Raw genomic sequence first — 17,740 nt, forward strand, 5'->3', positions numbered from 1 at the left:
CAATGAGGTGTCTAAATTCCAGTGTATTAGTCCCAAAAAGCCGAAACCAGAGAATGTAGTGATGTTGGACTTGGGGTCTGGAGCGAAGTCGTCGTTCTAACTAATCCTAAGGGTGTTTCTTTGCGTTCAGATCTATACCCTGAGCTGGCCAGTCCCTTTCAGGGCTGTTATTGTCCACAAAACATTGATTGTATCGGATTGACAATGCACCCTGTCATAAAGCGCCATTTGTGAGCCAGTCATTTTGTCCCATCTGTTCCTCTACTGTACACACTACACAGTGCTTCCGCATTTGATGTTCCCTTAAGCGCGTTAAGGGAACCACACCGTGACCACGAAAAATACCCCCATATCGTAACACCAACTTCTCCACAACTGACTGCTGAGACTAAACATGATGGCAGATAACGTTCTCCAGTATTCCCCAAACCCAAATCTTGCCATCAGATTGTCACAGGGTGTAGCCTCGTTTCCAGTCATTCGCTGTCCACCCCTTAGCTATGACTATGGAAATGTGTAGCTGACGAGGAGCTCTTCGATCATAGTCTGTGGTGTCACCACCAGACACCACACTTGCTAGGTGGTAGCCTTTAAATCGGCCGCGGTCCGTTAGTATACGTCGGACCCGCGTGTCGCCACTATCAGTGATTGCAGACCGAGCGCCGCCACACGGCAGGTCTAGAGAGACTTTCTAGCACTCGCCCCAGTTGTACAGCCGACTTTGCTAGCGATGGTTCACTGACAAAATACGCTCTCATTTGCCGAGACGATAGTTAGCATAGCCTTCAGCTACGTCATGTGCTACGACCTAGCAAGGCGCCATTACCAGTTACTATTCATGCTGTAAAACATACCTCACGCCAGCCTGCGTGAGCTAAAACGCGTGCCTTTCGGCTTCCTCTAGTATACCGGGTTCGCTCTCTTGCCGACCCACAACATTGTCCACGATTACTTTTAACTCCCTACACACAGTCATTGTGCAAGCTGGACTGATGGTATCACTGCAGAATTTACGAGTGATTCCATCTGCTGATTTCATGCAACTGTTTACAACCACTCTCTGCAGTGCTCGACGGTCTCTGACCATCAATACATTAGGTACGCCTGGCCTTAACTTAGCAGTGGTCTTACCTTCTCGTTTCCATTTCACAGTCACATCATCAACAGTCGACTTGTGGAGCTACGGAAGGGTTGAAATATCCCTGATAAATTTATTTCTCAGGTGACACTGAATGACTAGTTCGCATTCGAGGTCACTGAACTCTCGTGAACAACCGTGTCTACCGACAAGACAATGGTTCTAAACTCATTTTACACTGGCGAGCCCTTGTCTCGTGGCATCTTGTGGTCGTTGCCGTACTAAATAGGGGCGTTTGCATAGTTTTGGTCAGACAGTGTACGTGCGGCTCCACCACCTACATTGGCTGTTCAACTGTTAAATTAAGATGCAGTTTCACTTCGTTGGTACTAGTGTCTTACGCTGCCCTCCGCCCCATCCCTCGCCCCTATAAAGTATTTAACATTGTATTGAAGAATGTAGAAATGTAGAACGATACTCACCATCGTCAGAGTCAGACGCGCTGGTACCTGAAACAGAAACGTCAATGTTAATAGACAGATTTCCAAATGTCTGTTTGCTACAGACATAAACAGCAAGCAAGAGCCACCTCAGGAAAAATGAAACTGGATCTTTATAGCTCACTCACCTCTTTGAAAACAAAAGTGTAATCGTACGTCACGGACTGAATCCTTGTAAACGTGAATTATTACAACTGTATGATTAAGCTGTTTTAATTTACTTAAAACAATCCTGTCACAAATCCACAGTTCTAGTACAAATTATTCCTCTTTCTGAATGTTGTTAGGCACTTAATACGCAAATTATTAGAAATTCAAAAAACCCTTTGACAATACAACAAATCAGGATGATCAAAGTTGTAACTTAGTTCTACTGTTTATGCAACTACAAATATGTGAGTTTTTCCTTATACGGGGAGATTCTCTGATCATGTTACAGAATTTCAGGTCATCATTATATTGGACAGTTTCCAACCTCTGGACGGGTCTGTATGGAACATTGGCCCTCCATCGTCTTCTGTCTTGCCACCATCTCTCACTCTTCACCTCGGTCCAGTCTTCTCCTTTCTTCTGGACGCATTCCGCTACTCCTTTCAGCCATCTGTCTCTCGGTCTTCCTCTAGTTTCATTTCGTGTACCCTCCTGGATATATTCTTCTCCTCTATTCTCTTAACGTGTTCATACCATCTCAACCTTGATTTCTCTATCTTCTCCTGTAATGTTTCCACCTTCATTAACTCTCTGATCCTCTCATTTCTCAACCTGTCTATCTTTGTCACTCCAGTACTGTTTATCAAGAATTTTATCTCACTAGCTTGTACTTTGCTTATCTCTCTTTCTTTCATAAACCAGGTTTCTGATGCATATGTGAGAATCGGAACATAGTATGACCGGTATATAACCTTTTTAGTGATTTAGGGTACATCCTCACTCCATATCAGGCTTCTGACACTCTTCCGAAGTGCGCCTGCTTTTCTACCCCGCTCGTTTATTTCTCTGTCGTTTTCTGCTTTCAGGTATTATGGAAAAATTAAGGGACTCAGGTCCAAAAACGACCGAGTCGAAAGTTGTAAGTGAAAGTCATTCTGATTCCTACAACAGTGGCTTACATGTAACGGCACTATTTTTGCTAAGATTGTAGGGTACGCAGCTCTCAGAAGTGGTAGTGTGGACCTAAGCAAGAAAAAGAAGTCCAGTAAATAAGTGCTCTAAAATGGGTGCCTCAAGAGCTGTGGGCACTTGTTCAGTACGAGAGGTGTGTTTCACAGTAGCGGAGATGATGATGGCCGTAGCTCTTAACGTATACATTTTAGAGCCCATGTCTAGACACTTTTTCTTGTTTCGTCTATCGTGATAGACAAGATAAGATTAAACTCCTAAGGACTGATGTGATACCAGAAAAAGGGTACCATGTAAAACACTACTTTCCAATGTTTGGAGTAGTTTCAACCAAATGTGGTTGACATGAGAGCGTACTGTCTAAAAAAATACTTTAGGCTTAAGACACCCCTAACAGCCTTATTTGCAGTGGTGCGGGAAGGAAGAACTGACAGCTCGCAGCGTAATTTCAACCAAACTTTCTACGTCGGCCATGGAACAAAGTATTAGTGAATCCTTAAAACAGCAGACTGTCGTTTTGGATCGCATTGGCTGGAGTAGAATAGCTACGTGGAGATCAATTCACCCTTCATCACTGATGTAATAAAATGGAACAATTGCAGCCGTCCTTTCGATGTTATTTGATTAAGATGATGTATTTGTTAATGAATGCAGGTCCATTTCGACTAGTAACCTAGCGGGCTTTGCAAAGTGTACAGTTTGCAATGAGCACCTGGCGTCAGGTACCTCCCACAAGACGACTGCTGACAGCGGCACATAAAGACTCTGCAGTTCTTCAGTGCGTCAGACATCTCAGAAACTAGGCAGCAGTTGACGAATGGGGTAGTGTCGTCCGATGAGTGAAGCTTTCCGAATTAGCCATAGCGTCCAGTGCATCTACGAGCTAACGAGGCTTTTAACCAGCAATGTTTGGAGGGAGTAATCCAGGCCACAGTTGATTCTTTGACGTTTTGTGGTGTTTTTCGTGCCGTGACTTGTGCACCACTCGTTCAGATTACGAGGGAGCGCCCTAAAGAAACCGAACAAATTTTTTGGTGGGTAGGGCTTTTTTAATACTGCGTTTTGTCGCTAGGAGCACATAGAGGGAACATTCCAAAGTGAGTAAGCCGAATGCCGTCGCTGTAGAAGCTCAGGTCTAGTTTCGACATAGTAACAACTCTTTTGTGTCATTGTCGCGTTTGCAATGGCTTATTTTCGTGAACACAGTGCTGTGATGAAATTCTGTTTTTTGCTCGCAAACTGTGGAATAGAAACTCTTCAAATGTTAAAAACGGTATGCAAGGACGATGCTATGGGAAAAACTCATGTGTTTGAGTGGTTTTCAGTTTTCCATAATGGTGAAATGTTAGTTGATAAGAAACATCATTCACGTCGTTTTCCACTGCCCAAACACATGAAAATGAAAACATTTGTGCAGTTATCAACAAAGGTCGAAGACGAACCACTGAAGAAATTGTGGAACTGTCTGGAGTGGCTTGGAGTTCACTGCAGTGAATTGTGAAAGATTTGGGAATGAAAAGGATGGCTTCCCATGGAAGCTTGCTGTGCCTTGAAAGAAGACTCCAGAAATAACCCAAATTCAAAAATTATCACAGGTGACGATACTTGGTGCTATGCTTACGATCCTGAAACAAAGCAACAATCAAGCCAGTGAAAAACTTCGCCTCGCCTCAGGAAAGCCCTGTCTGTACGACGATTCTTGACCAAAAATTGTACGGCTCCTGTTGCTCGTTGCCCCTCCCCCTCCCCCCAACACCCCAACCACAGCCTCACGCACACGGCCTTGCCCAGTGCGACTCTTTTTTGTTTCCTAGAGTGAAAACGGACACAAAAGGAAAGCGTTTTGATGTCGTTGCTGAGGTGAAGATAAAAACGATGGGGGCACTGTCAAGCATCACAAAAGATGAATCTAAACAATGTTTTGAAAAATGAAATAAAAGATTAGACAAAGGTATTAATTAACTAGAGAATACTTTGAAGGGGACTGAAGGTTTGTGCTTAAAATGTGAATAAATAAGTTCAAAACAATGAGTTCGGTTTCTTTTGGGTAATCATCGTACTTCACCATGAACCACGATGTTTATTTCAGCATTCCAGATGACGACTTGTTGTCCATTCTTCTACATCTAAATGATGTGTATGCTGTGGACATTCCCATCTACCAAAATAACAGCAGGCCTGTTCAGAGGGCTGCACGCATTCACCCTGGTTTGAAGTTCCCCACTGCACGGCGACTGGCCCCTTGGGTTGCTAGATCTAGATGTCTAGATGTCTAGAACTATTTGGAGCAGTCGCTGAAAAGCAGCAACCAGCATTGCTGCATTTGGTGGCTCTACTTGGTCTAACAATAAATGAGTGGTTTCTGCTGCAATTGGAATACCTGAGGAAACTTGTGAACTATCTTTCTCGCCGAATTCAGGTCCTCATCAAGTCTAGAGGTGGTTTCCTGCGACAGTAGCGTGGTATCTAAAGAAACAACAAAGATGTTTTTGGTGTGCTGGCATGACTTACTGTATGGAAAAAAGTACCGTTTTTTGGGTGGAACCCCATCACCCTTAGGGATGGACTGTGGGTAAGTGTAAAAATAATTGAAACGAAGGGTATTAGGGTTGAATACTTCATATTTTTGGTCGCCAATCCAATTCCTGGCAGTTCTGATATTTAAGCAATAGTGTGGGAATTGAGTTAGGGTGTGCTGACTTATTACAAGCGAAAAAATTACTGTCGATTTAGGACAATCACAGCACTCGTAGGGACGGGGGCGTAGGCAGGAGAAAGGAGTGAGAGACATGTAAGAGAGAGATGGGATATATCTGAAGAGTGGAGGTGGAAAACTTTCGGGATATATCTGAAGAGTGGAGGTGGAAAACTTTCTAGGTGCCAAATTTTGCCTTCGTCAGGAGAATAAAAGAAAAGGGTTGTAGCCTATCCCCGATGTTAGTCAATCTGTATATTGAGCAAGCAGTGAAAGAAACAAAAGAAAAATTCGGAGTAGCTATTAAAATCCATGGAGAAGAAATAAAAACTTTGAGGTTTGCCGATGACCTTGTAATTTTGTCAGAGACAGCAAAGGACTTGGAAGAGCAGTTAAACGGAATGGATAGTGTCTTGAAAGGAGGATATAAGATGAACATCAACAAAAGCAAAACGAGGATAATGGAATGTAGTCGAATTAAGTTGGGTGATTCTGAGGGAATTACATTAGGAAATGACACACTTAATGTAGTAAAGGAGTTTTGCTATTTGGGGAGCAAAATAACTGATGATGGTCGAAGTAGAGAAGATGTAAAATGTAGACTGGCAATGGCAAGGAAAGCGTTTCTGAGGAAGAGATATTTGTTAACATCGAGTATAGATTTAAGTGTCAGGAAGTCGTTTCTGAAAGTATTTGTATGGAGTGTAGCCATGTATGGAAGTGAAACACGGACGATAAATAGTTTGGACAAGAAGAGAATAGAAGCTTTCGAAATGTGGTGCTACAGAAGAATGCTAAAGATTAGATGGGTAGATCATATAACTAATGGGGAGGTATTGAATAGGATTGGGGAGAAGAGGAGTTTGTGGCACAACTTGACTAGGAGAAGGGATCGGTTGGTAGGACATGTTCTAAGGCATCAAGGGATCACCAGTTTAGTATTGGAGGGCAGCGTGGAGGATAAAAATCGTAGAGGGAGACCAAGAGATGAATACACTAAGCAGACTCAGAAGGATGTAGGTTGCAGTAAGTACTGGGAGATGAAGAAGCTTGCGCAGTATAGAGTAGCATGGAGAGCTGCATCAAACCAGTCTCAGGACTGAAGACCACAACAACAACAACCTCTTCTTGTGCACAATTTATTTGTCTCCAAAAACTTCGGATAAGTACGAGTAGAACACGTCCACCGAGGGTTCCGTACAAATTTCACTATGTGTATAGACAGTTCATCCATCCTGGGAATCGAGAATTTCTATGATTGTTGCCTGTTATTGTTACTGGTATCACATCGATCCCGGGAATTCCATGACTTTAAGGAATAGCTTAAAATATCTTTTTTCGTGTAATATAATTACAAATTAACAGTTTTCGGATTTTTTCCCTTTATTTGTAGAGTGACGCTTGATTCTCGCTAAATTTCATGTTTCTGGCTCAACAGGAATTGCCCTATACGTTTTGATAAGTGAACTTGAGAGTCTCAAAATGTGTGCCACACGTCGTCGTATATTCGACATAAATGGCCGTATTGTATGACTGCGTTGACGTAGAAGCTTCAATTTTTTAGTAGCTGAAGGAGCGCAGACCTTTGTATGCGACTTACGTTTCAATTTGATATGTTTACCCATTCCTGAGGAAAAGTGTTTTGAATAGTTGGACAGGCAGGTAGATAGACAGAGAGGGACAAAAAAGTGATGCTGCAAGGGTTCCTTTTTCGCCGAATGAAGTACAGAATCCTAAAAATTGAGAAAGTATTCTGATTCCACAGAATTATGGTGAACATCTCATGGCTGCAACAGGTAATGATACGAATTAGAAAATAAATAATTTATCACTAAGATTCAACGTGCAATACCAGGAAACTGACAGGTTCTAATTGTTGGTAAGGGAATTTTTGTTCTTCGCGACATTGATACGGAGACGTTACTTTTATTTGTGATAATACAAATACAGCAATAAGGCAGAGATATTTTAAGTAGAAGAACAGTAATCTACAGAAACCGTTTCTCCTATCTGTCACTTTTTTTATACAACAGGATAATAAAATTACTCCATGACAAAGTCCATCAGTATTGACTGCTGCATCTAAGATAGCTTCATTCTTGGTGTCAGATGTCGAGAAGTTTCTTGTGAAACGCCCAGTGCAGATGAGGCAGAATTGCCAGCATCGTGTACAGGTCTTTCTATTTTACAACTGATAAAAATGTCTGGTTCTCGTCCGAAGTATGGCTTGGCATAGATCCGCTACGATTTTTCCTCTTCTGAATGCGTTATCATTTATCGATTATTATGTTTCAGAGTAAGGACTTTTAATAGCTGTTTTGGATGCTTGATTGTGAGAGACTTTGATCATACTGCATTTTCAGATCTTACACGGCTACAGTTAAGTCAGTTGTATGGATTGGAAAAGCATTTGGAACTCGTGAGGGAAGCACTGCTTAGCACAAAGACCATGCACCTTCTAATAGTGAATGTTTCAAATACTTTCGTCATTTTCTGACACTTGGAACAAGTGAAGGGAGATGCAACAGAGTTCCGAAAACAAAATAACACTGAAGGCGCGTTTTTGAAAGAAAATAGCACTTGGAGCGATTTCCAGTTTCACTCTTGAAATGAAACACAGCTATACTAGCCGATTAGATGTTGATTTATAGTAAAAACTATTCCAACTACTGATGAAATCACGGGTGCATCCATAGCAATGCAGTGTATCCGTAATTCTCATCTTGTATTTATTATGGATAACATTTTACTAAGACATTAATTGCTCTCCTATAATCTACGTCGTTTCCAGGATGTGATACTCATTTAGAGAGTGGCCTGTAGCTCAAGAAGAGCCACCTGGAGACGAAACCAGCAGCGCCTTCGAAGCATTGAGGTGCAAGAATTTTGAACAACGGAATTGCCGAACAGTTTAGACAGTTTCATACTCTAAGATGACACCATGCTGAGTTATGTCCTCCATTTATGGTACTACACACGTCGACCGTCAAACTGAGAAGCATGTGTCACTAACTGTGGCTTCGTTCCTTGAACGTGCCCGTGTATATCTAACTTCCTCGTCGTTTTAACAAGGGCATAATACCACGTTTTCGGCAGATAAACAGCACGTAGTGCACCGTTTCTGACACGCTCAACCGTTAAGTGGAGGCTAACTTTCAGCTAATTAACTAACGTAAAAAATGTCCCTGAGGAGTCGTATGGCATTGTGGGCTGCGTATCCCGAGGAGCTGTCAGTATTTTGTACTCGTACCTTAGCGCATAGTAGTTCCTTTCCATGCCGTGTGAGAGCTATGTCTTAAATATATTTGTTGTGTGTAGATGACTATAATAGGTCTATGAATAGTGTGTTAGCTGACAAACCTGACATTGCTCCGTTATTCATTTTTCCATCTTTCTATTAGAAACGAAAACAAAAATGAGCTCTGTTATAGTGTAAAATAGGAAAAAAATTCATATTTATGTATTCGTGAAAACCCTTTTCAAATAATGAAACAATCGTACCGAGAAATATGAATAATGTACAAATATATAAGTACAGTATTCCAGGCACTTTGTGAACGCCGGGTGCAGATGCTTCTCGTGGCTACAACGCGATTTTTTAAACGTCTCTAAGGCTATTGTTTTCGCCTACGCCCTTCTCCGCTTCGCAGTAGAAAGCTGTCAAAAGTGCTGCAGGAGTCAGAGATTTCCTCTAGTTGATTCGACTTCAGGAGTGTCTCAGCACTAAACAATAAATGTATTAAAATTTAATTCACATAACGCGGCATTTTTTCACACATTTCAGTGTTTGTGATGTAATACACTATGTGCTCAAAAGTATCCGGACAACCCCAAAAACATACATTTTGCACATTAGGTGCATTGTGCTGCCACCTACTGCCAGGTACTCCATATCAGCGACCTCAGTAGTCATTAGACGTCGTGAGAGAGCAGAATGGGGCTCTCCGCGGAACTCACGTGGTCAGGTGGCTGGGTGTCACTTGTGTCATACGAGATTTCCACACTCCTAAACATCCCTAGGTCCACTGTTTCCGATGTGATAGTGAAGTGGAAGCGAGAAGGGACACGTACAGCACAAAAGCGTACAGGCCGACCTCGTCTGTTGACTGACACAGACCGCCGACAGTTGAAGAGGGTCGTAATGTATGGTAGACAGACATCTATCTAGACCATCAGACAGGAATTCCAAACTGCATCAGGATCCTCTGCAAGGGCTATGACAGGTGGGAGGTGAGGAAACTTGGATCTCATGGTCGAGCGGCTGCTCATAAGCCACACATCACGCCGGTAAATGTCAAACGACGCCTCGTTTGGTGTAAGGGGCGTAAACATTGGACGATTGAACAGTGGAAAAACGTTACGTGGAGGGACAAATCACGGTACACAATGTGGCTATCCGATGGCAGGGTGTGGATATGGCGAACGGCCGGTGAACGTCATCTGGCAGCGTGTGTAATGTCAACAGAAAAATTCGGAGGCGGTGGTGTTATGGTGTGGTCGTATTTTTCATGGAGGGGGCTTGCATCACTTGTTGTTTTGCGTGGCACTATCAGAGCACAGGCATACATCGATGTTTCAAGCACCTTCTTGTTTCCCACTGTTCAAGAGCAACTCGGGGATGGCGACTGCATCGTTCAACGCGATCGAGCACCTGTTCATAATGCACGACCTGTGGCGGAGTAGTTACACGACAATAACATCCCTGTAATGGACTGGCCTGCACGGAGTCCTGACCTGAATCCTATAGACATCTTTGGGATGTTTTGGAACCCCGACATCGTGCCAGGCCTCATCTACCGACATCGATAGCTCTCCTCAGCGCAGCGATCCGTGAAGAATGGGCTGCCATTCCCCAAGAAACCTTCCAGCACCTGATTGAACGTACCCTGCGAGAGTGGCTAAGGATCGGCCAACACCATACTGAATTCCAGCATTACCGATGCAGGGTGCCACGAACTTGTAAGTCATTTTCAGTCAGGTGTCCGGATACTTCACATAGTGTATGTCTTGAAGTATATGCCGTGTGTTGATATATTTATGGAGGTACATTAAGCGGAATATGTCGACACCGTCTGTGAAATATGTTGCGAATAGATTCAGCAGCAAAGAAGCAGTTAATTTAAACGTAATGCATGTTGTGGCAGTTTTTCATACATTTCACTGTGTGTGGCGTCTTAGCTTCTGATCTCTCATGCTATGACATAATATTGCAGGAACATTCAGCGGTATTTGTGGATACTGTCTGCAAAATGCGTTGGCATCGAGTTAACAGCAAAGAAGAAATAAATTTAAATCTCATGGAAAATGCAGCAGCTTTCTCGCGTCTCATTGTTTATAACATCATATCCCCTGAAGTATGATACACAGGGGGTGCTTACATCGAGAGCGATTGTCACCTGACAGTAAGGGATATGTGTACCAAGTTTGGTTGAAATTGATCGAGTGCTTTAGGAGTAGATGTTGAACATGCATGCAGGCAAACACACACACGCTCGTATGACTTATTAAACACCCGGGGTTTCAGCTACATCAACTGGTTATAGACTTACATACTTTCAGTCAGGCGTTTCTTGGCCTCTGTCAAATGGTAACTGACTGCAGCGTGTTTTTTCATTCTGTGGGTGTCCTCAGTGCAGACCACATTAACGAAGCACTGTCCTTGTGGGTGAAAACGTCTGCGTGCTTGCATCGGAAATTGAAACTGGCCGTAGCATTACTACTGGTTGTGTCACCAATGATGGACAGGTCTCCGATGAGGAGCCAGATAACGTTTGTTCTATATTGACTTCTCTTCCAGTACCTCTCCTATAATAATTCTTCTCTACTCACAGGAACCAATGGGTGAGTCAAGCAACTCCGAAGCTTCTGAGCCCGTCCTTCCATTATTTTATTTTTATTTACTTTCCCCGCCGTAGTAATTTATAGTAACCACGACAATATAGTTTATCATTTCGCAGGTTGGGAGTTGTGGGAAGACTGGTATCATGTCCATATAAATCTTTATATTACTCATAAACTTCAGAACAGAAGCCAGACGAAGTTTGTGATGACGTCAAAGGTAAGGAAAAAGGATAAACAATTTGGAATCAAAGATTAGTTGAAAATAGAAAATTGGAACGTAATAGATACAAGAATCAAAGATGAAGAATTTGATAGGCGTCCATCTAGAAAAAAAATATGTTCCTATAATTACAGAGACATAAACTGAAGTGCAAGGAACTGAAGCAGTTGGTGATGACACACAGCAAGCAAGCGCTGATACTTTCTCCCGACACACATCTCACAAAATGATCACGCCGGGAAAATCAGAAAAATTATCGTGAGAAGACATAGGGACGCAACACGAAAACGGGGGCGTGATAGAGTTACCATAGGTATCCATGAACATACACTGCGAGGCAGCTTGTGGTGTTTACACAGAGACGTAGATTAACTGAAGATGTAGAATGCCAGAAGTGTCGTAAGGAGCGCAACTAACTTCTAAACTACTTCCAGAAGTAAGTAGAGCTCCCATGTGTGAGTAACCATAGAGCACAAACGATTTTCTGTGCTGGGCTCTGAGTGATATTAGTGGAGAAATTACGTGACACCAGCGGGCCTGCAAGTACTCAGCTCGCCTCAGATTCCTCTGAAAATTTACTGAGAAGACTGAAAAACCTAGCACTGTAAGGCACACCGTCAAGTTCTCACCATCATCACGTGCAGACATAAAACTTTACTAGATTTAACAAAAACACAAAAGATTTCTCTGTAATCATTTGACTAGTCCAAGAAGAATGATAGTAGCAGTAGAAGCACCCTCTGCCATCTACCCTGAGGTAGTTATGGAAGTACATTTACTGGGATTGTTCCTGCATGAAAAGCAAGTCGAATGCTTTCGTTGGTAAACTGTGCCAAAAAGCAACTCTTATCGACGGACGTAGCTAATTAACTGGAGGACAAGGAAAACGGCTTACTATCTCCTTCACGACCTTATCAAGTTGAGGACGGATAAGAAGGCAAAAGAAGGAAGAAATATTCCCGCTATATCCCAAGGTCGTTATCCAAATACGTCAGACAGAGCGAGGTGGCACAGTGGTTGGTACGCTGGACTCGCATTCGGGAGGACGACGGTTCAAACCCGCGTTCGGCCATCCTGATTTAGGATTTCCGCAGTTTCCCGAAATCGTTTCAGGCAAACGCCGGGATGGTTCCTTTAAAAGGGCACGGCCGATTTCCTTCCCCATCAATTCCTAATCTGAACTTGTGCCCTGTCTCTAATGATCTCGTTGTCGACGGTACACTACTTCTACTTTTGCTACTACGTGTGATATTACATTTTCCTAGGAATTCTTGCCTGCACTGCGATGCTGGAGTCGACAGTTAGTTTGCTTAAATCACGTGCGAAAACAACTCACGCTCTATCTCTCTCTCTCTCTCTCTCTCTCTCCTCACAGCTAAGTGCCTGTTAGACGTGTTTTTGGCCAAAGATTTATGTTACCGCGTACTCCATACCTGTGACTTTTTAAAATTTTGGCTTACACTGTCCGTTGTTACTGAATTTATGTCGACCGGGTTTTTGTTTGATGTTGCTGGAAACAGTCGCTACTGCGACGTCTACAATGGTCGGAGTCCAAGTACTGAGCAACGAGTTTTTGAACCGCTGTCCTTCTGAATACCAGTCCAGTATCTTGCCTCACTGCATTATATTGCAACAGACCAGCGATATGTTTACCAGTCCTGCAGTTAGTATTTTCTGTAGGCAGTGCTACAAGCTGTAATCCGTATTTTCTCACGGGCAAACAGTTTCGATCAAGAGATCATCTTCAAGTCACGGATGAACATAACATCAGGTTTCTTGACGTCTATCAACAACTCTTATCGGTTCCAGGATCTGCCACGTGTACAGGAATCCACCATCTTATACATGGCTCATGGATAAATGTTATGATAACTGTTGCATTTACAAGTGACAACCAACAATAATTATGTTTATGACGACAAGGAACCATTTCTCAATCTGATTTTATATTCACCCGTGGCCTGAAGATGGTCCCTTGACCGAAACTTTCTGTCCGTCCACAAATACACATTATTATAGGAGTTGTTGGTGATTTCCGTGATATCACTTTATTTAGTACCTAACATATTTTCATATTTAAACATACTAAACAAGGAGAAAAAATTACAGTGTTTGAAGTCAAAGATGGCAACCATGATTCATTTCTTGGTCTCCTTAATTTACCTATAGCTACGAAAACAGCAAAACTAACAGAAACTACTGCACATCTTCCATAGCGTTTCCACAGCTATAGTTTCAGTCAATAATTTTTTAGTATTTGACTCAAGGAAGTTGGATTAGGTACCTGATTGCATTGACGAAATATAAGAACTGACTCCGGTGGGAGAGGGCGTTATGATAGAGTAATCTACAGATGGGTTACTATCGTAAATAAATGAAGTATTGCACATTTTTTCGTCTTTGCTTATCTGTTATTCTACTGCTATTAAAAGAGTTTTCTGTATAAATGTGCAGAAATGTCGGGTGTATTTTTAAGATACTACTGTCGTTAACGCGCTTGTTTCTGAAATACGAGATTAAATTCCCAGCTAACTTCTTTTAAACTTTCTTTATGATACTTTCCTCCGTCGATTTCGCTGTGAGCACTTCCTAAAAAATTATTGTCTCGAAAATATTGTTATTTACCAATAATTATTTATATTATCGATACAGTTTTCTGGTTATTAGTTAGTAACAGTGCTGGATAATAGGCTAAATAAATAATTAATGAAACAAGTAGAAAATAAGTGTATATTTTAATTGCTGTAATGCCTTTCTACTAATCACCATCAATTAGTCTAATTGTTTTTATTTCTGTGCTGTTATCAAGCATTATACGTACTTCGGAACACGTTACAGAAATGAAATTGACGAAAAGAACCAACAGATAGTGAATAGTTACTGTCACTATAAACGTCTTTATAAATACAAACAAAACTAAATAGAAACTGAGTTGACGAGAATGGATGGCAGTAAGTCTATTGTTGAATTGTAGCGGTCTATACAGTAAAAATTTTCAGGAATCATTAAGAAAGATATATGTATTTACGTACCTGACCAGGCGCAGAATAACACAGCAAATACGATTACACTTGTTACCCACTTCATCCTGCAGTTCTCCTGTTGGTAAAGCGCGGCTAAAGCGCTATATATACTGCTAACTTCCCCTCTGCCCCTCCTGCCTCCCCCCTTCGGTACAGATAGCCAATACGAAGCAGATAGGAAACCAGTCCGAACACTTGGCAAAAGCTGTCTTCAAACATATGGCGCTATCTCTTCGTTTTTAAGTGGCTACTAACAAGCTGCACTAAATTTCTATTAAGCAGTGGGAAATTTGCTTGTATGGTGTGAGTATTGGTGAGTATGTTTCTTGTAATAGTTTGATTCAGTCTTTGAAACTGATATAATTTTAATGGCTTGATAGTAGCTATCCTAAAAGACGAGAGCCAGGGGGTCCATACCCGTGTGCAAGGGGAAGCTACGGCCACGCCTGATTCTCAGGTAAACAGGGTCGGAACTGCAACATACTTACAAGCCGCCCCTCCCCTACAACCTATCATGTGTGCGCTCTTGGTCAGAACTACGTATTTCGTTAGGTAAAGGCGTACATTGTAATATGAAAAAGCGGCCTAAGAATTTACAACTCCCCTTCATGCAGTAGCTTGCCTAAGCTGCGGCCAGGGATTCAGTTCGTGAGATAGGTATCCTTTCTACCCTCATTACCGATTTCTCCTACTCCTGTACTGGCCTTCTCCTCCTCCATGGCCAATTCTTGTCATGGCCAGTATGGCCAGTGCTAGCCATGGCCTGAGATCGTGATGGCCTGCACCCATCGTGGTCTAAGCCTGACACGCATAACCTTCTCATGGCGTGTGCTTGTCATGGTATGTTCTTGTCATGCACATCCTGTACTTTTCATGGTCTTTTCCAATCATGGCTTTGTTTCGAGTCTCATTATTCTGACTGGTTTGATGGAGTGTGCCACGATTTCCTGTCCTGTGCCAGCCTCTTCATCTCATAGTAGCACTTGCAACGTATGTCCTCAATTATTTCCTGGATGTATCCCAATCTCTGTCTTCCTCTACAGTTTTTATCCTCTAGAGCTCCCTGTAATTTGTGAAAGTTATTCACTGATATCTTAACAGATGTCGTACCATCCTCTTCTTCTTGTCATTATTTTCCATATATACCTTTCCTCACCGATTATCCGGAGAACCTCCTTACTCTTTACTTTATTAGTCCACCTAATTTTCAACATTCGTCAGTAACACCACATCTCAATGCCAGTGTCTGTCATGGCCTGTGACTGTCGCGTCCTACGCTAGTCACGCATGGCCTGTGTTTGTTATAGAGGAGGAGGAGGAGGAGGAGATTAGTGTTTAACGTCCCGTCGACAACGAGGTCATTAGAGACGGAGCGCAAGCTCGGGTGAAGGGAGGATGGGGAATGAAATCGGCCGTGCCCTTTCAAAGGAACCATCCCGGCATTTGCCTGAAGCGATTTAGGGAAATCACGGAAAACCTAAATCAGAATGGCCGGAGACGGGATTGAACCGTCGTCCTCCCGAATGCGAGTCCAGTGTGCTAACCACTGCGCCACCTCGCTCGGTGTGTGTTTGTTATAGCCGGTGCTGGGAATGATCTCTGATTTCCATGGCCGGCACCCATGATGGCCTGCGCCTCTCATAGCCAGAATCTTTTATGACGTATGCGTACTGTACTCTGTGCCCATCACAGCATGCATAACTACTGCATCCTACATGACCTGAATCTGTAATGGGCTGTGCCAGTAATGACCAGTGCTTCTTACGGTTTGTGCTATTCGTGGGAAGTGTTAGTCATGGATCATGATTTTCATGACTTGGACCGACAATGGCCGGTACCTTTCATGCATAGCCTGCACTTGCTATGTCCTGCGCTTGTCATAGTCTGTACTTATCATTAACTGTCCTTGTCACGGGCTGTCATGCACCGTATTTGCTTGTTAAGCGTGAAATGCGGTTCTTATGGTCCACACCAGTCATGGCCTGCACTTGTCACCACCATTACTTGTCATGGCCGTGCCTGTCATGCAATGCTTGTAATTGTCGTGGCCTGTGCTAGTAAATGTGAAACCTCCCCTTAGAAAAATTTATGTATTACTGTGCTGATAAACATCTTACGTTATTTGATTTTCAAACAGCTGAGCAGAACTGAAATACTCAGACGTTTCTCTCTTTACTTATTCTGATCAACACTAAACTGACACACAATATTTTTAGCGCGACGCAATCTGACTTTCAATAATCCCTACAAAAGAATGGCCCTGACTAACAATAACCTATACCTTTCATCAATCACTTACCTCACAAAAATCTTCGTTACTCGAACTACTGCAATTCAGCGGGCACCAATACTGCCAGCTAAATAAAAGATTCTAACTACTGTAGGTACTAACTACTGATAGGCATAGTTAGCAAATGAAAGATTTTGATAGAGAACAAACAATGTATTTACTTTAATAATATTCAAAAGTCATCATATATATATATATAGTTCATGACACCAATCTTACAAATTTACTCTTTCTGGTGGACAGACGTCCAGATCGTCCGCTCTCAAAATTCTGCCACATCTCTCCCCGCATCCACCACTACTGGCGGCTCACCTCCAACTGCGCAACGCTACGCGCTGTTCACATCCAACTGCCCAACACTACAATAGCGAATATTCCAACAATGCCAACCAGCCACAGACTGCACGCACAGCCAGTGATTTTCATACAGAGCGCTACGTGACTTTACCAACATAAAAACCTAAACAGACTACTTACAAATAATCCATGATTGTCATAACCTGTGCTTCTAAGGACCAGTTCACGTCATGTACCCCTCAAACGATGTATATGTTATGGTCTGTGCCCATGACAGCCAGAATCCTTCATGACTTCCCTGCTATCCGTCATCCACCATGACAGCCTGCGTCTCTAATGACTTGGATCATTCATGACATGTGCCAATCATAACCTATGATAGTCATGGCATGTACTTGTCATGGTCTGTGTTTTCCATGCATGACGTGTATATTCCACAGGCTGTGCTCATCATGTACCTGAGTTACGTGTCCATTTGGATTTCGCACGGTGGGACAGACATTAGAGGATCTATTATTCAGATGGCGGGACAGAGATTTGTACCTCTGTTATGTTTTTACGATCTGATGACGTTCCACACATGTTATGTCACTGAAATCCTCTGCGAAGGCTGACAGAAGAAATGAGTAGTTCTATTAAAAAAGGTTTGGTCTCACATTCCAGTAGCACAAATGTTA

General features: G+C 42.5%; 1 protein-coding gene across 1 annotated transcript in view; it reads right to left on the minus strand.

The window, feature by feature from the left end:
• Window positions 1-14,581, minus strand: part of LOC126161361 (carbonic anhydrase 6-like) — a 72,649-nt gene extending 58,068 nt beyond the window's left edge. The window contains exons 1-2 of the mRNA XM_049917130.1: window positions 14,486-14,581; window positions 1,561-1,587 (exon numbers count right to left, since the gene is read on the minus strand). Coding sequence (XP_049773087.1) covers window positions 1,561-1,587; window positions 14,486-14,540 — 82 coding nt within the window. The 5' untranslated portion in view covers window positions 14,541-14,581. The remainder of the gene's footprint in view (window positions 1-1,560; window positions 1,588-14,485) is intronic.
• Between the last annotated feature and the right edge of the window lie 3,159 nt (window positions 14,582-17,740).

Source organism: Schistocerca cancellata, chromosome 2, assembly GCF_023864275.1.
Source record: "Schistocerca cancellata isolate TAMUIC-IGC-003103 chromosome 2, iqSchCanc2.1, whole genome shotgun sequence".
NCBI lineage: Eukaryota > Metazoa > Arthropoda > Insecta > Orthoptera > Acrididae > Schistocerca > Schistocerca cancellata.